Source organism: Haliotis rubra, unplaced genomic scaffold, assembly GCF_003918875.1.
Source record: "Haliotis rubra isolate DU_JTF1 unplaced genomic scaffold, ASM391887v1 Scf1171, whole genome shotgun sequence".
Classification (NCBI taxonomy): Eukaryota; Metazoa; Mollusca; class Gastropoda; order Lepetellida; family Haliotidae; genus Haliotis; species Haliotis rubra.
This window is the reverse complement of record NW_025765083.1, coordinates 121,175-145,838: the sequence shown is the minus strand read 5'-3', so window position 1 is coordinate 145,838 and position 24,664 is coordinate 121,175. Positions and strand designations below refer to the sequence as shown.

The 24,664-nt window shown below is 38.5% G+C and overlaps 1 protein-coding gene across 1 annotated transcript in view; it reads left to right on the top strand.

Annotated features, from left to right (window-relative positions):
- The first annotated feature begins 9,551 nt into the window (after positions 1-9,551).
- LOC124258328 (platelet endothelial aggregation receptor 1-like) overlaps positions 9,552-24,664 on the top strand; it is a 30,238-nt gene continuing 15,125 nt past the window's right edge. The window contains exons 1-4 of the mRNA XM_046692417.1: positions 9,552-9,600; positions 10,204-10,260; positions 10,503-10,988; positions 17,692-18,129. Of these exons, the coding sequence (XP_046548373.1) occupies positions 9,552-9,600; positions 10,204-10,260; positions 10,503-10,988; positions 17,692-18,129 (1,030 nt within the window). The remainder of the gene's footprint in view (positions 9,601-10,203; positions 10,261-10,502; positions 10,989-17,691; positions 18,130-24,664) is intronic.

Sequence of the window (24,664 nt, the reverse complement as noted above, 5' to 3'; positions counted from 1 at the left end):
ATTATGGATCAACTATTGAAATTGAGTGGTTTCACCTCACTGAGCGCTTTACGGATTCTGTTTGAGACTACTGTTTTAGGTCTAATTCTACCCGTGAAGGTCCGGGTTAGAATATTGATCTTTAGCAACCCATGCTTGTCGTAAGAGGCGACTTATGACACGCGTGTCATCGGTTCCCAATTCCGCAAATCGATGCTCATGCTGTTGATCACTGGATTATCTGGTCCAGACTCGATTATTTACAGACCGCAGCCATATAGTTGGAATATTGCTGAGTGCGGCGTAAAACTAAACTCACTCACTCACTTAAGTTCTATTCTTGAACCCATAGCAGTGCATTCTCTCACGACTACGCAATGACGTCACGACTATAACGAGGTAGAATTGAATAACTGAGAAGTTTGCTTGTGGTTCAACCGAGTCGGGAAGTAAGTAGTGCTTCCGTTTTCATGTCTGCTGGAGTATCCGTTATTAGTTTGCTGAGTACTTTGAAGACCCGTGCACGATGTACTTCTCACATGACCTGACTATGACTCGGTAAAGCCACAATCAATCTGATGTCTCGTTTATTTATCACATTATCAATGCAGAACATTAACCTAGTTACAACTATATCAGGGATATAATATCTCAAACTAAACAGATTTATATTAAGACATGTATTGATTCTTTAGCTCATAACCGTAGCACTATTGCAACAAAAACCAGTCCAAAATACTATGGATCAGTGGACTTGTAGTGAATGTTTTGTTTGTTTTAACAGTTTTTGCTGGAAGTACAGGGAACACATTAAAGCCCGAACTCTGGACGGTGAGTTTACGATCGTTGGTGGGTAACTGTTATTGTGCGATAAACGATCGCAATAGGAAAGGTACGATACTTTATAGAACAACTTCTTATATTATGATGCAACGTTTCGGTATAGATTCGTATACCGTTGTCAAGCACTCTTCAGTCGGTCACACCTACTTCAAGCCAATCAAGACGTGATGAGGTCATAAAACGACGAACTGTGTTTTGCCAAAGTCGGTTGTAATTAGGCTAAAACTGATGACGAAAACCCCAAATGCATCCTTTGAGTTGGATTTTGCAGTGGCATAGGACTTGCATTATAAAGCGGGCGTTACGTTATGTATATCCAAAAGTGATTGGTCGCTTCATAAATGAATGACGAATTATAACTGCCTTTTCCACATATGGAATGATGTTTATACCAACAGTCATTATTGAATGCCAGTCACGGATATATGCAAGCTATGTAAATAAACGAGTCTTGACAGTAACTTATGCTATGATAAATGTAAAAGACATAACCCGTTTCATCATCATAGTAAATCCCTTCTTAAAGCAAAATTCATTGTACAAATTCGACTGTCTCATGTATTCGACTGTATCATTGATAAATGTGAATCATTTTCAAAAAGAATGTTGATACCTGGTGTTCGTAATAGGTGAACCAAGCATGCTCAACTGGCGGTGCGTGTCACAAACACAGACAGAGGCAAATAGAATTGTTTTCAAAAGATCATGTCCAAATGAAGTTGTGTAGTTTAGTCTGTTTTGCTTCACTAATTAGCCACTAATTTGGAAGCGGGAAAATGTCCTTAGGACTTGAGTACGTGACCGTTATTGAAAGATATCTACACTAAATATACATTTCAAACCCTAAATGCAGAATAGTAGAAGTTCGTGTTTGCATGCATTAAACTAATCATCAAGATGACGAACATACGTGGCGATTGAGATAATGCCTACTTCTTTTTCCTTATGCCAAGCATTGACTTTGGTGATATTTCTGAATAACTTCACAAACTGTTTTCTCAATAACATTCAAATGATATCAAATTCATTTTTGCCAAATTGTCCCATACCTTGAAAGATGAAACAAAAACTAAAACTATAGACCCCACGTTTTCCACCAAACGAGCAGCAGTGACATCCAGTCAACCAATAACAGTCATCAAAGTTGACCAGCATAACAATGTTGTCGCCTTTTATTTCAAGCACATGCTGTTGGGCACATATATCACTAACTCTGAATACCTAAAGAGATAACTCGAAATAGTTGCACGTGGTAAAACAGAATGCTATGTATATACTGCCATGTGAAATGATTTCAGGTATACGACTGGACCAGTATTATGCATCCTCTGCGCCGTAAGAGTTTGGTGAGTATTGTCACCTTTGTATTAGTTAAACGAATTCTTTCAACTTTCTACCAAGAGCAAACTTCAAGTTCAATATGCACAACCTTCTACTTCTGATTTTGTGTTCACAGCTTACCTGGGATGTGCTTCTATAATGTCTATTGCTTTTATGAATCAATATTACAAAAGGTATATAAATTTCCATCAGGATCACATCAATGTTCTATTAGCTGTTCACCAATCACATATATACTAACGGAACAAAAGTAAAAAATAGAAAAGTATAGTACTTTATGGATAACAACTTCTATATTTGTATGATGCGACGTTTCGGTACTTCTTCTTGTACTGTTGTCAGGAAAGGGGCAACAAAACCGAACTTATATACATGTAACAGGGATTAAGTAAGACAGGATGAGGGAATACATCAAAGGGATTAACAACAACAACAACAATGGGATAATGTAATAATAAATCAATGGGAGGAAGCCAGGTTGAGGAGGCGGGACAAGGTATACATAGCAGATGGGGTAGGTAATAATACAATAACAATGGGAGGAAGCCAATGTTGAGGAGGCAGAACAAGGTATACATAGCAAATGGGGTAGGTAATAATACAATAACAATGGGAGGAAGCCAATGTTGAGGAGGCAGAACAAGGTATACATAGCAGATGGGGTAGGTAATAATACAATAACAATGGGAGGAAGCCAAGGTTGAGGAGGCAGAACAAGGTATACATAGCAGATGGGGTAGGTAATAATACAATAACAATGGGAGGAAGCCAAGGTTGAGGAGGCAGAACAAGGTATACATAGCAGATGGGGTAGGTAATAATACAATAACAATGGGAGGAAGCCAATGTTGAGGAGGCAGAACAAGGTATACATAGCAGATGGGGTAGGTAATAATACAATAACAATGGGAGGAAGCCAAGGTTGAGGAGGCAGAACAAGGTATACATAGCAGATGGGAGTAGGTAATAATACAATAACAATGGGAGGAAGCCAATGTTGAGGAGGCAGAACAAGGTATACATAGCAGATGGGGTAAGTAATAATACAATAACAATGGGAGGGAAGGCAATGTTGAGGGAGGCAGAACAAGGTATACATAGCAGATGGGGTAGAGTAATAATACAATAACAATGGGAGGAAGCCAATGTTGAGGGAGGCAGAACAAGGTATACATAGCAGATGGGGTAGGTAATAATACAATAACAATGGGAGGGAGGGAAGCCAATGTTGAGGAGGCAGAACAAAGGTATACATAGCAGATGGGGTAGGTAATAATACAATAACAATGGGAGGGAGCTAATGTTGAGGAGGCAGAACAAGGTATACACCTGCAGATGGGGTAGGTAATAATACAATAACAATGGGAGGAAGCCAAGGTTGAGGAGGCAGAACAAGGTATACATAGCAGATGGGGTAGGTAATAATACAATAACAATGGGAGGAAGCCAAAATAGGTATAGGAGGCAGAACAAGGTATACATAGCAGATGGGGACAAAAGGTAATAAGATTAATACAATAACAATGGGAGGAGGCCAAGGGTTGAGGGAGGCAGGAACAACTATGAATGAGATGGGAGGGGGTGGGAAATCATACAATGCCAGACACAATGGGAGGAAGCCAGTGTTGAGGAAGGCAGACTCAAGGTATACAAGTATGGGGTAGGTATTAATGATACAATAACAATGGGAGGAAGCCAACAATGTTGAGGAAGCGGAAGGAGACAGAACAATGGTATACATAGCAGATCGGGAGGAGGTAATAATACAATAACAATGGGAGGGAATGCCAATGTTGAGGAGGCAGAACAAGGTATATACATGAAAGATGGGATAGGTAATAATGACAATAACAATGGGAGGAAGCCAAGGTTGAGGAAGTAGAACAAGGTATACATAGCAGATGGGGTGGAAGGTAATAATACAATAACAATGGGAGGAAGCCAATGTTGAGAGGAGGCAGAACAAGGTATACATAGCAGATGGGGTAGGTAATAATACAATAACAATGGGAGGAAGCCAATGTTGAGGAGGCAGAACAAGGTATACATAGCAGATGGGGTAGAGTAATAATACAATAACAATGGGAGGAAGCCAATGTTGAGGAGGCAGAACAAGGTATACATAGCAGATGGGGTAGGTAATAATACAATAACAATGGGAGGAAGCCAATGTTGAGGAGGCAGAACAAGGTATACATAGCAGATGGGGTAGAGTAATAATACAATAACAATGGGAGGAAGCCAATGTTGAGGAGGCAGAACAAGGTATACATAGCAGATGGGGTAGGTAATAATACAATAACAATGGGAGGAGGCCAATGTTGAGGAGGCAGAACAAGGTATACATAGCAGATGGGGTAGGTAATAATACCATAACAATGGGAGGAAGCCAGTGTTGAGGAGGCAGAACAAGGTATACATAGCAGATCGGGTAGAAAATAATACAATAACAATGGGAGGAAGCCAATGTTGAGGAGGCAGAACAAGGTATACATGGCAGATGAGGTAGGTAATAATACAATAACAATGGGAGGAGGCCAATGTTGAGGAGGCAGAACAAGGTATACATAGCAGATGAGGTAGGTATTAATGATACAATAACAATGGGAGGAAGCCAATGTTGAGGAGGCAGAACAAGGTATACATAGCAGATGGGGTAGCTAATGATACAATAACAATGGGAGGAAGCCAATGTTGAGGAGGCAGAACAAGGTATACATAGCAGATGGGGTAGGTAATAATACAATAACAATGGGAGGAGGCCAATGTTGAGGAGGCAGAACAAGGTATACATAGCAGATGAGGAAGGTAATAGTACAATAACAATGGGAGGAGGCCAAGGTTGAGGAGGCGGAACATGGTATACATAGCAGATGGGGTAGGTAATAATACAATAACAATGGGAGGAAGCCAGTGTTGAGGAGGCAGAACAAGGTATACATGGCAGATCGGGTAGGTAATAATACAATAACAATGGGAGGAAGCCAGTGTTGAGGGGGCAGAACAAGGTATACATAGCAGATGGGGTAGGTAATAGTACAATAACAATGGGAGGGGTCAGAACAAGGTATACATAGCAGATGGGATTAATTGGCAATGATGGCTGGAGTGCTCTGTTCTGTTGTTTTAGTCATTTCATTGTAGGCGGATGGAATGAGGTATTCTTGGTCTCTGTTGAAAAGTTGCTATCCATAAAGTATTATACTTTTCTGTTATCCATAAAGTTATATACTTTTCTATTATCCATCAACTTTTAAATAATCCCAATCAAACGGAACAAAAGTAACTGTGCAAAACATAAAATTACATAAGAAAATTTAAAAGTACCCAAAATTAACATGTAGCAAAGCACTTTGCATGCCATTTGCTGTCAACTGATGAACGGTTGATTATTCTTCAACCGCGTACGACATGCCCCGGCTAACAGAAAATCAGCCTCTGGAGCCGCGCCGTAGGTATGGTGGAGACTGCCTCGGGCCGGCGTGACAGCCACTTTCGGCTGACCCATCTAAGAAATCGATTCCAGACTGTCAGTGACTGCTTGGACCATTCCAGGCTTACGTCCAATCAGTTCTGTCGAAACTGGCGATTGGGCGTTACTACATCCTACCACAGTTACCCATCATTGCCGTTCCACATTGTCAGGGGAGATGGTAGCTCTGGCTCTCCACTCGCTTAGTCCGTTGCAGGATGCTAAGTCATGGAGGGAGGACGACCTGACTCCTAATTAAACACATTACATCCATGTACTGGCACACATGCATTCAAGCATCAACGAAACACCAGATTCAATGGTCACGTAGGTGTACTCTGTCTCAGTCCAACTCTATAACTACAACTTCAACACCAGACATGGCAGGTTTGTACCATACGGGAGACTGAGTGACGTGGATTGGCTTCCGAGAATGTTAGCTCGTACTCTCCAAACTGAGCTCCTAGTGCCAAACATGTCTTTTTAAATGGTCGAGTCTGACCTGATGTTTGATCACATGTTTCAACACATCTGTCTGATTCGTTAACAACTGTATCTAACCCTGACTCATGTGTTTTGTAATTTTCCTCTGACAACCTTGTCGTGTCCTTGCCTCGCGAAAGCTATGGCAAAGATCACGTCTCTCTGTTTATCTTTTCTTATTCCCGACTTAATGTCTCAATTCTATGTTGAACCGTTCATGAGCCAAAGGTTATCACTCCTGAGTAGGACTGTAAATCTAAATACGGAATCTGATGTGATTCTTGAACGGTTTAGGGATACATTTTTACCTTATAACAGTTCCAGGACTGTACGTAACCGACTGAGAGAACACAACATCTGGCCCCGACGGCATGCAATACGTCCCATTTCGCTCCAACGTCACCGACATGTGCATACAGCATCTACGGTACAGGAGACAAGATTGGGAGGGGTGTTTTGTTCACTGATGAGGCGAGATTTCATCTGGCAGGGCAAGGGTATGCCAGGTGAACGGTATGCTGATGCGTGCGTCGACAGTTTGGTGGCGGGGCTTTATGCTATGGGGAGACATCACATCTCATGGTCGGACACCACTTGCCATTTCCGATGGCAATCTTACAGGTCTGCGATCTAGGGATGAGATCATTGGGCCTCGTGTGCAGCCGTTCATTCAAAGATAGAGACGTAACTTCACGTTTCAGCAAGATAATGCTCGTCTACATGTCACTCGTAGAGATTTCCTGAGACAGCAGAACATTCCGGTACTCCGATGCCAGCTGTTTTTTTCCGGATCTTTTTTTCCTTATCGAGCACGTCTTGGATGAAATGGGGGACGTTTTCGTCAAGCCCTGAATCACCCACTGACGTTAGCTGAATTGGGCCAAGCGTTGGTTCAGACATGGAACAACATTCCCCAAGCTTTCTTCAATCGTCGTTTTTTTGTTTTTTTGTTGTTGTTATTTGGGTTTTTTTAAAGGTCACATGCAACGTAAAACACAACTTTGCAGATTCTGATACCTTTCGGTATGGACTTACCGAAACAAATCATCAAAAATGCAAATTCAACTTATAAAGTTGAAAAATAACGCGATGAAAAAAACCGCGCGAAATCGTAGTTCAAACGATTCACTAATTTTCCCCCGACTTTTCGGGGAAAAACTGGTTTCAACAGCTGGGCTGCGCTCATAGCACGTGCGCAGTGAAATAGGTTCGCGCAACTTGGAAGCGGGCTGTCCGGTGAATACTCGGTGAAGGCTTTGGTGTGAGCTATTTTCCTAATGTTTTGTTGATATCTCACAGGCGCGAGCTTTCTATATGTTATGACAGTAAATTAACTGTTTATATATTTTCATTTGTCTATTTCACCAGACGTTCTTCTTACCGAGTCACTTTCTCAGTTCGATACTTAAAAGCAATGTCATTATTTAGCGTTGACACAATTTCTAAATGTGATATAGATATGTCGTTGTCACAGACAAAACTCAATGTCTTGTTTTATTGACACCTGTGTGTCTGCCTGCCTGTCTGCTAATGACAATATTCAATACACAACTGCGATCACTGACCACATGCAATTTGAACTTAACACCAGTCAGGCTATACACCATAAACAAAACGCATTGATTTATGGCCCGAGTTCGGTCTCTGTCACATTATGTAATTACACAGACAGGCAGGTGTGATACTTGAACACATGACATGTTATGATGTCTGTTGATTGCAAAATGTTATGCACAAAAAATGAGCATGTATTTACAAAACCCAACATCTCTATATACACACATAATGAGCCGTGAGGGCATCTGCAAATGAACCAGCCGTTACACTTGAGTGCACACAAACCCGCTCTGACTGGGTTCGGTATCCCGGCTGCTTCGTTTCTTGGGAAGTAAACCCAAGTACAAAATATTGCACTTTTGATTTCCAATTGTACGCTTATAATTTTGTTTTTATGTTTTTTTCATAACCAGCAATGTATATTATATGTCATGAATAAGTGATATTTGTGTTTTAATTATGTTTGTTTTTTTGGTTGCATGTGACCTTTAAGTAATGATTAAGGAAAACACCACAAACCATGTTATTATCATTTTGTATTACAAAATGGCATAGCATCAAATAATGCACAGTTACTTTATTCCAGTAGTATAGTGTGGCAGATTATGGTATTATATTCTTACATTAAAATTACAAGGAATACAATGATCACAAAATGATAGTCAAGAGAAACGACAAACCCTTTTTCACATCCGAAAAATGTCTCTGCTTAAAGCACAATCGATTTACAATTCTGACTGACCCTGCATTCAGTAGTATTACAGCACAGTCTCTAAACTGTTCTATGCCCAGTGCTCTTCCTGATTTACATCAACCAACTCTCTCTGATCAGTGACAAGTTTTTAATACCACACTTTTCCTATGCTGATGACAACCAACTCCTGACAAAGTTCAGACCAAATAATGCCCAATCAACGTTGAAAGAGATTGAGAATTGTACTTGGAAATCAAGACATGAATAACGGGCAGAAAACTAAAACTGAATGACACTAAAAGAGAGGTTCTCCTTGTTGGGAAACCAAAGAGCTTGGAGAAATTTAACATCGATGGTGTGAAGATTGGTTCAGCTAACATCACACCGTCAGTTTTGATAAAAGATCTTGGTGCTTATATTTATTCGGGCCTGTCTCTAGATTCGCATGTGGATAAGTTGTGTCATACCTGCTATTACCACCTCAGACTCATTGGGACGATTAGGAAGCACATCACAATGGAAAGTGCCCTCACTCTTGTGAGATGCCTTGTAACATCCAGATTGGATTACTGTAATGGCCTTCTATACGGACTCACCAACGGACATCTCAATAAACTACAAAAAGTCCAAAATACAGCAGCACGTATTATATCCCTTACCACTAAATGAGACCATATCACCCCTGTACTCTCATCATTACACTGGCTTCCAATCAAGTTCCGGATTGACTTCAAACTTCTAAGCATTGTGTATAAATGTTTGCATAATCAAGTTCCTTCATATCTCTCTGAACTTCTCACTGTGTACTCCCCTACCAGAACTCTCAGATCTCAAGACCAATGTCTTCTCTCCATTCCCAAAGGTCTCCTTTCTTTCTTATTCAAGAGGTCTTTCCAGTACGCTGGTCCTACTCTGTGGAATTCTCTCCCTCTCCACATAAAGCAGTCTCCCACATTGGAAACTTTCAAAATTAAGTTGGAGACTTTTTCCAAAGCCTATCCATAAAATCAATCTTTCTGTCATCAATTTCAATGTATACTTATTTTACTATTTTATCCTCTGTATGCATTGTATGTATGCTTTTATGTAGCGCCTTGAGCATGTATCAGTGGGTGGAAAATGGCGCGCTTAAAATATCCATTATTATTATTATTATTATTAGGCAACCCATAGGTTGACACCATGAGCTACGACTACAAAGCATGTATTTGTGAGTCACTATCAATACCAGGTGAGCGTATCCTGCCCCGCCGGAGGCACTCGTCGTAGTCATATGCAAAAGACTTGTCAACTATCCATCTGAAATAATTCGAGAACGTATGGAAAAACGCCCCATATTGGTAAAAATCAAAACAGGGAATTGCATCGGACATCTTTTATCACTGGTGCATCAAATTTTGAAATGTTCGCCACATGTCTACCAGAAAATCTTTTGAAAGCTTTAATGAGGCCTTAAATGTTGTAACCTTGATCACACAACTTCTGAGCAAGAGTTGTATGACACTCTTTGAAATCTCTGTACAAAGAGCATGCTCGATTGTACCTAACAAACTGTGAAAAGTAAACGCCAAATGCTGGAGCTGTTTCAATATTGTTCGACTTGAAAGGAAAGTTGACGAGCTGTTTCAATATTGTTCGACTTGACAGGAAAGTTGACGAGCTGTTTCAATATTGTTCGACTTGAAAGGAAAGTTGACGAGTGGAAAATGAAATCAACCCTTTTGTCATACCGCCTTGTGGAGAAAAATCACTCGTAACAACTACACGTGTACCTACACGCCAATTGCCAATATTCCGTGCATGTATTACACTAACTAATTTAATTTTGTTTCAGACACGGGACACTCGGCGCACACAATGATGTTCCTGCTTATGCTTCTCATTCTACAAAGTAAGTATGACACTTAAATATTAGGGACATCAAACAAATAAGCTACCGTTTATTATAACCTACAGATACAGCATTCTTAAAGTCTTCGTCTTTTATCATAAGTACAATGATGCCCCCAGAGATCAACGTCACGTGGTCATAAACCCGTAATCAGTGATGAATGTCGCATGCATTTCCTCTCCTGTTCCAAACTGCAGCTGAACTACGGTTTTACGGCCTAAACATCCATGTTCCTGTTTCAGTGTCTGTTCAGGACCCGTGTCCGAATGACAAATATCGCAACTGTCTTCAGGGAAACTGCACCAGGACAACGACTGGTAAAACTGAGTGTGCCGAGGGTTGTGTAAGAGGTTTCTTGGGAACCGGATGTCGCATCCCATGTCCTGAACACTGTGAGATGTGTGACCGATTTGAGGGGACATGCTTGATATGTTCTGGTGATGTCAATGGAGACTACTGTAACAATACATGTGACGCTATATGCCACGGATTTCATTGTAATAAAGATGGAACCTGTTCTAACTCAACATGCCAGGACGGATGGTATGGGCCTAACTGTAGCAATCAGTGCAACCAAACGTTCCTGAGATGTGGAAAAACTGATAGAGGGTGTATAGCATGTAAACATGGCTTCTATGGAATGGACTGTCAGTTGGGATGTAATAAATATGGTCTTGCAGGAATTCAGATGCAGGAAACGTGCCTCTCTAGTTGTGCAACGGATCATGGTGAGTACATAAAGGATTTCATCAATGTATGTTGAAGGCCAACACATGTTTAAGGATTGAACATCTTGTTACCGTGCATGGGTCTCAGCATTAACCCCCAATGTCCCTCCCTTTTAGCCCTCACTTTGATGTCGAATGTGCGGAAAATTTCCTGTTTCCTGTTTGCTGAAAATGAGCTTTCAAAATTGAGAACATATTTTACATATTACGAAATCGCGATTCACGGGGATATTTGGTGTATATTGCGAATGTTTAATGTAAACATCGGATAATTACTCGGAGGATTGAATATCTAAAATAGCATGATCATGCAGTCTAAGTAAACTTAGGCTCAGTATTATTCGTTACACTGCTATACGGAGTCTAACAAACCCTCATTATATGTAAAACAGGTGAAGTTCTGTCGAATACATTGCAATACTACACCGCCCATTGTGTCTTGTTCATTATAAACAAGTGCTCAAAAGAAACTATACACCGTAAAAATATTACGTGAAAATTCTCAAATAAAAATGAAGTGATAAACCATACTGAACCCTGTCACACACGTACATACACATCCTTTCTGGGAACAAACGGCGAAACAAGTCAACAAATTGCCTAAACGTCGCAAAAAATCCAAAACGACTTTTTCTGATGTAACACAATATGCACGTGCATATACTGACTGTATAAAACAGCCTACGCGACATGTGAGCAACGCAGTAGTAAAAAGAATACAAAACGATGCCCCGTTTGAGGCAAATCGAACGAGAGAGAGAGAGCTATCGGAAGGGCCCAACAACGGGCTAACACATTGCCAGAACCTTGGGCTGCACCCGAGAAACTGTCATCAGACTGATGCAACGACTAAGACAAACAAGCAATACGTCAGACAGGCCTAGGAGTGGTCGACCACATGTGCCAACGCCCAGTGATGATCACCACACCTGGACAATTCATCTGAGAAATCATTTTGTAACGGTGACGTCAACAGCAGCGACGGCCCCAGGACACCGTGTCAGTCGACATAGTGTACCGGTGACTAAGAGAACATGGTATTCGAGCATGTCGACCCTACCGCGGAGTGCATCCGACGTAGTCGACTGACATGGGCCAGACGAGTTCGACGTTGGGAGATGCATGATTGGCAACGTGTGATGTTCACCGACGAGAGTATGTTTTGCCTGTTCAGTAATGACAGCCGTTCTCTTGTCTACAGGCGAGAAGTGGACGTTTAGCCCGACCATTTGGAACCGGAAGCAGGATGGTGTGGGGAGATACGAGACTTGTGATTAATCATGGCAACCTGAATGCTCGAAGATACAGGGATGAAGTTGATGCTGTTGCCATTTATCCAGCTACAATTATGTGGCATTTTCTACCAGCACGATAACGCAAGGCCGCATACAGCAAGACTGAGAAACGACTTTCTGCGTAACGCTAATATCGTTGATTTGCCGTGGCCAGCATGTTCTCCCGACATGAGTCCGATAGAACACTTATGGGACTACCAGCGCCAACTGTCACCGCTCAACACCTGGAGCAGGAATGGCAGCGGATCACGCCTAACGTCATTTGTTGTCTTACGACATGATAATGCGTCGTCGTCGACGTTTTTGCGTGTATTTAAGCCAATGGAGGTCACAATCACTATTGTTTCACATTTGATTACATTTCGTAGAAAAAAGCGCCTTTTGAGTTTGTATAAAAGTTCAGACTATGATTCCACGTATCTTTCAATCATTATGTCAGTCAAACGGTACTTTCGACTTTATATGAAATGAAAAATTATGTACCTTTGCTGTAGAATTGAATTCTCTATTAAATTAAATAAGATGTTTATCTATATATATGCTTTTGTATACTGTATACTTTCTTTTGAGCACTAGTTTTTGCGTATATATCCTACGATGTGTAATATTCAGTGTTTCAACTTTCATATCAACATGTTAGTGAACAGCAATTTCATGTAATGTTCTTAGTTGTACTAAATAAATTACTTAAAGAAAGTTATAAATGGTTATATACTTTATTAAATATTTATAGTGATTGTGCTTATCTACAGCAAATTTTCTCCAAGTGACCTAGTGTTAAGCATTGCGCAGTTCTGTCACCTTATTTTGATGCGTGTGTGACCTCTGTTGTGTGTGACGTCAGAGAGGAAAATCAACTTTCGTCATTTATGGCAAGCCATTTGATACATTGAATATATGACGTTATACATAAGCATACAAATTCATTTCCTACATTGTTATGTCGTTCAGATATAAAGGCAGTATTTATTGGTTTGGTTTGTGGTGTCATTTATCCAGCAACAATCACGTGGCATTTTCTACCAACACGATAACGCAGTAATTATTGGTTTGGTTTGGTTGGTTGGTTTGTTGTCTAACGCTGCACTCAGCAATAATTATGACGGGGATCTGTACACAATCGAGTCTGGACCAGACAATCAAGAGATCAACAGCATGAGCAGCGATCTACGCAGTTGGGATTGTCAATGAACCTGACCTTTCGGTCTACAATAGAATTTAACTAGTTTTTTTTATTTGGCTCAGCAAAATTGTGGATAAAAATTGCACAATGTCTATTTTTCATTTTCAAACCTCTTAAGTATTTGTAATGGAATTTATATCATCAAATAGGAATGGTAATAATCTACATATCCTCGTAATTAAAATAATCGTAGTTAGTTCCAGTGCTACATGAACGCAATTCTCGCACAACGTTCACTTTACAGATCTTATGACACCCTTGGCATATAATAACATAAATACTAATTTTCCTGAACAGTCCCGATTAGAATGTACAATGGCATGCAATAGGTCTTTCCTGCTTATACATTTTATACATGAATAACTATATATTTACCAGTTCGAAAATTTCCCCTGGTTACATTTTGATACCCGGAATTCTGTAGACGGAATACAAAAGTCGAATCGAGCACGTGTTAACAGCTGTTTTAAGACAAGATAAGATAAGATATAACTTTATTATCCAGGAGGAAATTCTTTGAATCAAAACGTTCTCAAAATGATTATATACACAATTCACAAATATATAAATAATAACATGCACAAAATGAATGCTGGTTACACACATATACAAACACACATATATACATAATACAATTAACCACATAGGTAAAGAGGCTGAATAATTCCAGTAACTATCACATAATGTTGATTCAAAACATTTGTTGGATTAACGAATACTGAATGGTATGAAAGACTGTCGAGCTCTGTCTTGAGGGAAAGGAATCGAAAGCGGCGTCCAGAAGGAAGAAGCTCAAAATGGTGAGATAAAATATGGTAACTATCATTCTAATTTTAGTTGCCTTTTTGACAAACTCCCGCTCATAGAAAAGGTGAATAAACTCGAAGACACTACAACAATTTTACTGGCTGTATTTTAAGTTACCACTCTGTCGTTAACATTTTATCATTGTTACATTGGCCATAATTCATTTTAACAGCAGCATTTAACATGGGAACAATTTGTCTAAGGTTTAGAAAATCTCCTATTTCTTTGGGTTATGTGTAGATACATAGGCCAGTCTTAATTCTTGCTTATAACGCTGTTTTAGTCGTTTTTTACTGCCTGTGACTGTTGCTTTGTATACTATTCCAAAAAAAGAAACGCATGTCCAAGAAACCTGTTGCGAAAATGTTGTGTTTTCAAACATGTATAACTCTACAACGAATAGACTTTGGCACATGTATTTCTACATCAGTTTAGAAGAAGGTAATGTCTATACAACCAAGTGGATAATTTTAGATAACGGAGACACTGAGCGCGATGGTGACCACGTAGCATGGTCCCGACGTCGAATCCTGGCTTTCAGCCCAATCTCTCTCAACCTGCCCCGTACAGTTTGACCGTATATCCTTTCGAAGTCCAGGCACCCAGGCTGCTGTGCTCTCATCCGTGGCAGTACGATCACGCAAATGTAGTACCCGGATGTTCCGAACTTGGGCTGCAGTGGTGACTCGAGGTCTGCCTGTACTGGACGGTCATTTGTTATACCTGTTTGGTTGTAACGAGCTGCAAGCCGTGATATCGTGCTCAGACTTACATTCAGACACCCGGCAACAGAAGCTTGGTAATCTCCAGCGTGCATTCTTTCAATGCCTATGTTCTGTGTCGCAGCGTCAAGGTGTGGTGTAGTGATTTGACCTTGAAACTCCTTCAAAACGAATGCCTATTTCCGAAAGTAATCCGGATTTTTATAGCCAGACAGCGCATGCTCTTTGCTGCACAGTTTCAACTGGAAGGTGATTTCTGTTGCGTTGTAGCGATGCCTTTTTAATTCTTGTAAGAAATCTCATCAATATCAATATTTTCAGGTAAAGTCGATTTATCACTTGTGCAATAGTGTAAAATCATGTTATCAAAACTTTTTTTTTTACATATTTTGACGATTGTTTTAACACAATTGGTAATTAATAGAGTTTAAAAATAAAATAAAAACGCCTATGCGTTTCTTTTTGGGGATAGTATATATTCCATCTTCGGCAAGTAGAATCGTGTATCCACGGGAGTGTAGAAACGATTTCAAATCCTTGTAGACATATTTGACACAATCATGTAAACACGTCCTCTAAATTATATGGAATGCTTATTTTTGTATGATTCGGTTGAAAAACATGAAATATGGATAGTATAAGTTGTATGCTTCGCTCGAGGGTAATACAGTCTGATATACGCCTGTTTGTAGCATTGTCACCCGAGCCGGTAGGCGAGGGATGACATTGCTACAATATGGCCGTATTTCCCGAGGGAGAAGCATACAACGTATTTATCTTACCGCCATGTCAAATGTTTTCAAGATCACTACCGACATGTAAACTGTCTGTTTCTCGACTGGATTTTTTAAATCAGTGAAACATATTCTGACAAGCTTAGAACTGCTATAAAAAATGGTTAATCATGTTTATGTTGAGTGTCCAAACGATTCAATGTATAAACTAGTTGAAATAAAGCAGTGAAAGTCGGTAAAATAAATGTGCACATAGTGAACTCAAAAACAGGTAATGGAACGGTTTTCGAACTCCGTACACTGCATGCGTCATATTATGACGTCATACGATTGTTAGTTATACAGCTTCTCGGCGGAGAGTTTGGCTGTTACCGTGGCAGCGGGTAATATTTTTTCCAGTTATCACCCTCCTGGGTGGGGTGACACGGAAACTTGTTAAAGCGTCGTTGACCAATGAAATTAGGTAAGATAATGCTTAGTATCTATTGGAATATAGTATATATCTCTTTCAAGGTTACGTCCACTTTTTGACCATGGTCACCAAACATGGAATTTCCGACTGACTAGAGGCAGTGGTAACATCCAGATGTTTGTTCAAATTGTGTAGAAAGCTATGAAACAGAGTTGATTTGTTGTTTTCAAAGGGCCACAGCATAAAGCAATCGTCAAGGAAACGTGGCAAAATTGTATTTTGAGACTTCAGGTCCTAAATTTTAAATGTTCTCTTATACTTTATGTACATAAATCTTTGAAGATCCTGTTAAAACTGTCCTTCTACAACCATGCTTGTCGCATGAGGCGACTAACGGTGATCAGACTCGCTGACTTGGTTGTCACATGTCACATGTATCCCAAATGCGTAGATCGATGCTCAAGATGTTGATCACTGGATAGTTTGGTCAAGATTAATCACAGATCATAGCCACTGTGATAGCTGGCATATTGCTTAGTTTTGCGTTAAATAACAAACTATGTAAATAACTAACTGTGTCTAATTGTCATAGGATGTCAGTTGGCTGAGACTCAAAAACATACGCACGCACACACGCACATAAACAAACACACGTCGTCATATCGGTTCAGTACTCTTGGACGCGACGTTCATCCCCACTTCAAGCCACCTCTCTACACAACTATAACATTTTGAGAATCTTCCTACATGAATGTACTGGACTCAGAAGGCTACCGTAATTGTAATACTTATGGTGCTTGGTTGTACAGTTGGAGAGCTGGAACTTCTAGCGACGTAAATGAATACATATTTAAAATACTAATAGTTGGGGTATTGCGAATATCCCTCCATAAACCGCAATTATGTCAAACATCATGAGTTCCACTTAACGACTGGACATCTTTAGTTTATCATGGTTTTGATGCTGAGAAAGCGGGATTGACCTTGCAAACATGGGTATATACTTGCGACCTCAAGCAAAAGAAAGTATGCATCGCGTAACCGCTGTCTCTGTGAAGTAATAATCAAAATATAACGCTCTTGAATAAATGCTGTAAAGCTGTTATGATAATCAGGTTTTCGGTTTTCGGTTTTCATTTTCCAGTCAGGTGAAGATAGCTCATACTTTCCCATGCTCGTCATACTATATCACTTCTGAGAAATACTGATACTTGACAGTGTTAAGTGTTACCATCACCTTGTTTTATGTTCAGGAAAATATATTGTCACAGTAGTCTGACTTCCGCCATCATAACTAAAAGGCCGTTGCAATGCTAATTTATCTGAAAAATAAAAGTCACGTATCTAAATATTTCATAACATTTAAAGATAACTCACTTTGGGCGCACCTCGCTTATGAGTTCATAATTAACAACAGGAATTTTAAAACAGAATCCTATTGATAATTATCTCACCTTTCATGTACAGTGTATCCTTTTAAGGAACAGGATGTTTCCTCTTTCCATTGTCGTTTTCTGCTTCCACTAAACAGTATTTCTTTACAATTTCAGAAGTCGGAGGCCACCATATTTGCACTGGTAAAACCCTGAACTGTCTCAACCACAACTGCACCAGAACACAATCTGGTAAAACCATATGTGCTGCAGGTTGTGTTGAGGGATTTTGGGGTACGATTTGTAGAATTCCATGTCCAGAAAACTGCCAAACATGTGAACGCCTTCAGGAAAAATGCACGAAGTGCAAGGATAATCAATATGGATTATTCTGTAATCTCACATGTCAAGAACAGTGCCATGGATTCCAGTGTAACCAGGCAGGAACATGTTCCGATACAGCATGTACTGATGGAAGATATGGAGATGACTGTAGCCGAGAGTGTGGAAAAGGGTGCAAGGCTTGCAACAGAACCACAGGACATTGTATGAAATGCAAGAGCAATTACTACGGAAAAACTTGCGATCGTCATATAAATACAAATGACACGCCCGGTCAGTATGCCATTTACCACTTTCGATATTTAAAGATAGAGATGACAAAACTTTATGGATGATCAACTTATTTCATTTAACAATAGTGACGTTTCGGTATAGATTCTTATACCGTTTTCAAGCATATGGGGGGAATAATGGGGTACACCAGTTGATATACAAGAACACATGATGTTGAGATAACAATAACAAATGAGGAAAAACAAAGCATCGAAGAACGTTACAAGATGAGCTTTAATAACATGATGATGAGCTAAGATAACATAAATGAGATGGGTGGAATTACCATGACAATTAGTGAATGTACGTTGATTAAACTTCAGGGTAGAGTGATAACTCCGCCGTCACTTTCAGGTATACTTAGTAACGCTGGACCGCGTTTCACAAAAGCCTCCTAAATTTAGGAGGTCGTAGCCCATACGACCTTGTTTACGACCCTCTTTCAACTTCCTTTACGACCGTTTCACAAAGACGTCATATCCATGTCGTACGAAGCGGTCCTAAATCCATGTCGTACATTGTAAAAGAGGTACTTTGTTGCATAGCAACGCATAAAGCGAGACCGAACGGGCACCTGCTTATCTTGTTATTCCCAAAGTATTTCAAAATAGAAATACAGTTTGAATAACAATGCAAATGTTATATTTTTATTTGAATGTACAGGTTATCTTATCGTCAAAAAAATATCAATAAATGAATTATTTTGGATTCTCTCACTAAATTCCATTGAAAATTACAAGATAAAAAGTACAAATCATTTCCATTAATATTATCAATTTTACTTATAAAGTTTGAATTAAATCACTGTCCGTTAACTTGTCCATATGAAACTACAATATTGGTCCCAATGTATTTAATATTGTACATCATAGGAACTAAAGTACATGTTGCAGTTATGGCTCCGCTTGATCTACTAACACTTGTGTAAAGGTTTCAAATATGGTGTGATTTTCTAAATGTGTCAATTTCTTTTGTAACTTTTATTCAAACAATCAAAAATATTCAAAGAACGAAAACGGATACCCTATATGATATGATATTGAACAAGGCTAAATCAGGGATAATCTACAACAGGGATAGGTCACTCGCTTGCTTTCTTTACCATTTGTACTAATTAGGGTTTATACCCGGCCTGTCGACAACAACGAATAATCCGTCCAAATTACTTGTCGACAGTCCGGGTGATATATATAAATATACAGTCCAGAGTGATATATATAAAAGACATTATATTTATTTAGTCAATATAACAACATGTATGTATCATATGTCACACAATATAACATATTTGTATATATATTTCTGAAATCACAATATATATTTGTGTGTGTGTGTGTGCGTGTGTGTGTGTGTGTTATAAATAAGTGATTTCTGCATGTGTATAAGCAATAATTATATAAAAGATGAGTCCAGATATTTCTTCTTGCCAAAACTCCTTTATATCTGCACTAAAGTAATCTGTAATGTTCAGCCAAGATGGAGCAACTCTGACACATGGTCTGTGTAGTTCAAGTCAGTAAGTCTGTTGGCAAGAAGGACCGAATCCTAGCGTCGATGATTCGATAGCGATGTCTACGGACGGGATCTCTGCTGTCCTCGGATCTGCTGAATTTTAACTTCAGTAGCTGGCTGTTGTATTTGCAGCATTCGCACAACCTCAAACACATTCGGATGTGTCTTTATGGCATACTTGCTGATTTTGTTGTGCCAACCTTCCAAATTATTGTTAGTTTTGTGTCCATCATTTTCAAAATAATTCCATTTTGGCAGAGTCCATGGACCTTCTACCCAGGTGGAAGTAACGGAATCCAAATGTATCCAAAAAATGTTTTCAACAGCATTTCAATAATCCTTCTACTCCCAATATCACAAAATAATTTGTAAGATCTCTGTTTCTTTCCGTTATTATTTTTGCATGTTAACTCCAAAATGGTAATCCTTCCAATCGCATAACGTATTTTAAAAATAATAGTTTGTTTGCAACCTTAATTCTCTCACAAATTATTAAAAAGACATTCTCTATAATTAACGTAATTCATTTACTCATGAAACGAACATGGTCACTTGCAAATCGCTAAGCAAACATTCTCTTTCTTTAATTAACACCGACACGGTATGTTGACTACGCGATGTCGACACATCGGGTTTTTTGTTCTGTCGACGATTAGCAACATCCTATTTTTCATTTGTGGACAGATCGGGCTGACACCCTAATTAGCGTGTGCCTCGTCATGCTCCAACGCACACAGTTACTTGGTTCGTTCCCAGCGCAACTTCGGCTGCGTTTAACAGTACTTCAGCCAGTTTGTTGTATTTTACAATGAATGAATGAATTATAGCAAGAATTATAGCAAGAATTATACGTGAATGAATGAAAGAAGTAAAGAAAAGAACAAAAGAAAGAAATACATATGTGAATGAATGAAAGAATAAATGATACACCACGGCCTTCCTTCCCCAAAACATGTTAAAGAATGCAAAACTATCGCTAGAACACGTGTGTTAACATCAGCTGTCCTTTAAAAAAAAATCTACTTTGAGACGTTTTTTACATTAGTAATTAGTTCAGATATCTAAGATCAACAAGAAAGAAGGAAGTTTTAGAACTATAACACTCAAGCATCACTGGCGGATCAGAATAGATCGGCGATATGTCATATTTTGCACACACACCTCTAATACACCCTAACAATTTTTCTAAAATTATGAAACTATCACTATTACTTGCAAACACCTTTCACCTGATGGTATACTCTACTCATAAAAATTAAAGGTGTATGATAAGGAGGTGTTTAGAATAATAACTAGAAACACTCAAGCAACGCCCTGTAGTATTTCAATGGCGGATCAGATCAGATCGGCGATATGTCATATTTTTCACACACCTCAAATACACCCTAACAAGTTTTTTAAATTATGAAACTATCACTATTACTTGCAAACACCTTTCACCTGATGGTATATTCTACTCATAAAAATTAAAGATGTATGTGAAAGAAGTGTTTAGAACAATAACTAGAAACACTCAAGCAACGCCCTGTAGTATTTCAATGGCGGATCAGATCAGATCGGCGATATGTCATATTTTTCACTCACCTCCAATACACCCTAACAAATTTTTTAAAGTTATAAAACTATCACTATTACTTGCAAACACCTTTCACCTGATGGTATATTCTACTCATAAAAATTAAAGGCGTACGTGAAAGAAGTTTTTAGAACAATAACTAGAAACACTCAAGCAACGCCCTGTAGTATTTCAATGGCGGATCCGATCAGATCGGCGATATGTCATATTTTTCACACACCTCAAATACACCCTAACAATTTTTTTAAATTATGAAACTATCACTATTACTTGCAAACACCTTTCACCTGATGGTATATTCTACTCATAAAAATTAAAGGTGTATGTGAAAGAAGTGTTTAGAACAATAACTAGAAATACTCAAGCAACGCCCTGTAGTATTTCAATGGCGGATCAGATCAAATCGGCGATATGTCATATTTTTCACTCACCTCAAATACATCCTAACAATTTTTCTAAAATTATGAAACTATCACTATTACTTGCAAACGCCTTTCACCTGATGGTATATTCTACTCATAAAAATTAAAGGCGTACGTGAAAGAAGTTTTTAGAACAATAACTAGAAACACTCAAGCAACGCCCTGTAGTATTTCAATGGCGGATCAGATCAGATCGGCGATATGTCATATTTTTCACTCACCTCAAATACACCCTAACAATTTTTTTAAATTATAAAACTATCACTATTACTTGCAAACACCTTTCACCTGATGGTATATTCTACTCATAAAAATTAAAGGTGTATGTGAAAGAAGTGTTTAGAACAATAACTAGAAACACTCAAGCAACGCCCTGTAGTATTTCAATGGCGGATCAGATCAGATCGGCGATATGTCATATTTTTCACTCACCTCAAATACACCCTAACAAGTTTTTTTAAATTATGAAACTATCACTATTACTTGCAAACACCTTTCACCTGATGGTATATTCTACTCATAAAAATTAAAGGTGTATGTGAAAGAAGTGTTTAGAACAATAACTAGAAACACTCAAGCAACGCCCTGTACTATTTCAATGGCGGATCAGATCAGATCGGCGATATGTCATATTTTTCACTCACCTCAAATACACCCTAACAAGTTTTTTAAAGTTATAAAACTATCACTATTACTTGCAAACACCTTTCACCTGATGGTATACTCTACTCATAAAAATTAAAGGCGTACGTTAAAAGAAGTGTTTAGAACAATAACTAGAAACACTCAAGCAACGCCCTGTAGTATTTCAATGGCGGATCAGATCAGATCGGCGATATGTCATATTTTTCACTCACCTCAAATACATCCTAACAATTTTTCTAAAATTATGAAACTATCACTATTACTTGCAAACGCCTTTCACCTGATGGTATATTCTACTCATAACAATTTAAGGTGTATGTTAAAGAAGTGTTTAGAATAATAACTAGAAACACTCAAGCAACGCCCTGTAGTATTTCAATGGCGGATCAGATCAGATCGGCGATATGTCATATTTTTCACTCACCTCAAATACACCCTAACAAATTTTTTAAAGTTATAAAACTATCACTATTACTTGCAAACACCTTTCACCTGATGGTATATTCTACTCATAAAAATTAAAGGCGTACGTGAAAGAAGTTTTTAGAACAATAACTAGAAACACTCAAGCAACGCCCTGTAGTATTTCAATGGCGGATCAGATCAGATCGGCAATATGTCATATTTTTCACTCACCTCAAATACACCCTAACAATTTTTTTAAATTATGAAACTATCACTATTACTTGCAAACACCTTTCACCTGATGGTATATTCTACTCATAAAAATTAAAGGTGTATGTGAAAGAAGTGTTTAGAATAATAACTAGAAACACTCAAGCAACGCCCTGTAGTATTTCAATGGCGGATCAGATCAGATCGGCGATATGTCATATTTTTCACACACCTAAAATACACCCTAACCATTTTTTTAAATTATAAAACTAACACTATTACTTGCAAACACCTTTCACCTGATGGTATACTCTACTCATAAAAATTAAAGGTGTATGTTAAAGAAGTGTTTAGAACAATAACTAGAAACACTCAAGCAACGCCCTGTAGTATTTCAATGGCGGATCAGATCAGATCGGCGATATGTCATATTTTTCACACACCTCAAATACACCCTAACAAGTTTTTTTAAATTATGTATCACTATTACTTGCAAACACCTTTCACCTGATGGTATATTCCACTCATAAAAATTAAAGGTGTATGTGAAAGAAGTGTTTAGAACAATAACTAGAAACACTCAAGCAACGCCCTGTACTATTTCAATGGCGGATCAGATCAGATCGGCGATATGTCATATTTTTCACTCACCTCAAATACACCCTAACAAGTTTTTTAAAGTTATAAAACTATCACTATTACTTGCAAACACCTTTCACCTGATGGTATATTCTACTCATAAAAATTAAAGGTGTATGTGAAAGAAGTGTTTAGAACAATAACTAGAAACACTCAAGCAACGCCCTGTAGTATTTCAATGGCGGATCAGATCAGATCGGCGATATGTCATATTTTTCACTCACCTCAAATACATCCTAACAATTTTTCTAAAATTATGAAACTATCACTATTACTTGCAAACGCCTTTCACCTGATGGTATATTCCACTCATAAAAATTAAAGGCGTACGTGAAAGAAGTTTTTAGAACAATAACTAGAAACACTCAAGCAACGCCCTGTAGTATTTCAATGGCGGATCAGATCAAATCGGCGATATGTCATATTTTTCACTCACCTCAAATACACCCTAACAATTTTTTTAAATTATAAAACTATCACTATTACTTGCAAACACCTTTCACCTGATGGTATATTCTACTCATAAAATTAAAGGTGTATGTTAAAAGAAGTGTTTAGAACAATAACTAGAAACACTCAAGCAACGCCCTGTAGTATTTCAATGGCGGATCAGATCAGATCGGCGATATGTCATATTTTCACTCACCCTCAAATACACCCTAACAAGTTTTTTTAAATTATGAAACTATCACTATTACTTGCAAACACCTTTCACCTGATGGTATATTCTACTCATAAAAATTAAAGGTGTATGTGAAAGAAGTGTTTAGAACAATAACTAGAAACACTCAAGCAACGCCCTGTAGTATTTCAATGGCGGATCAGATCAGATCGGCGATATGTCATATTTTTCACTCACCTCAAATACACCCTAACAAGTTTTTTAAAGTTATAAAACTATCACTATTACTTGCAAACACCTTTCACCTGATGGTATACTCTACTCATAAAAATTAAAGGCGTACGTTAAAAGAAGTGTTTAGAACAATAACTAGAAACACTCAAGCAACGCCCTGTAGTATTTCAATGGCGGATCAGATCAGATCGGCGATATGTCATATTTTTCACTCACCTCAAATACATCCTAACAATTTTTCTAAAATTATGAAACTATCACTATTACTTG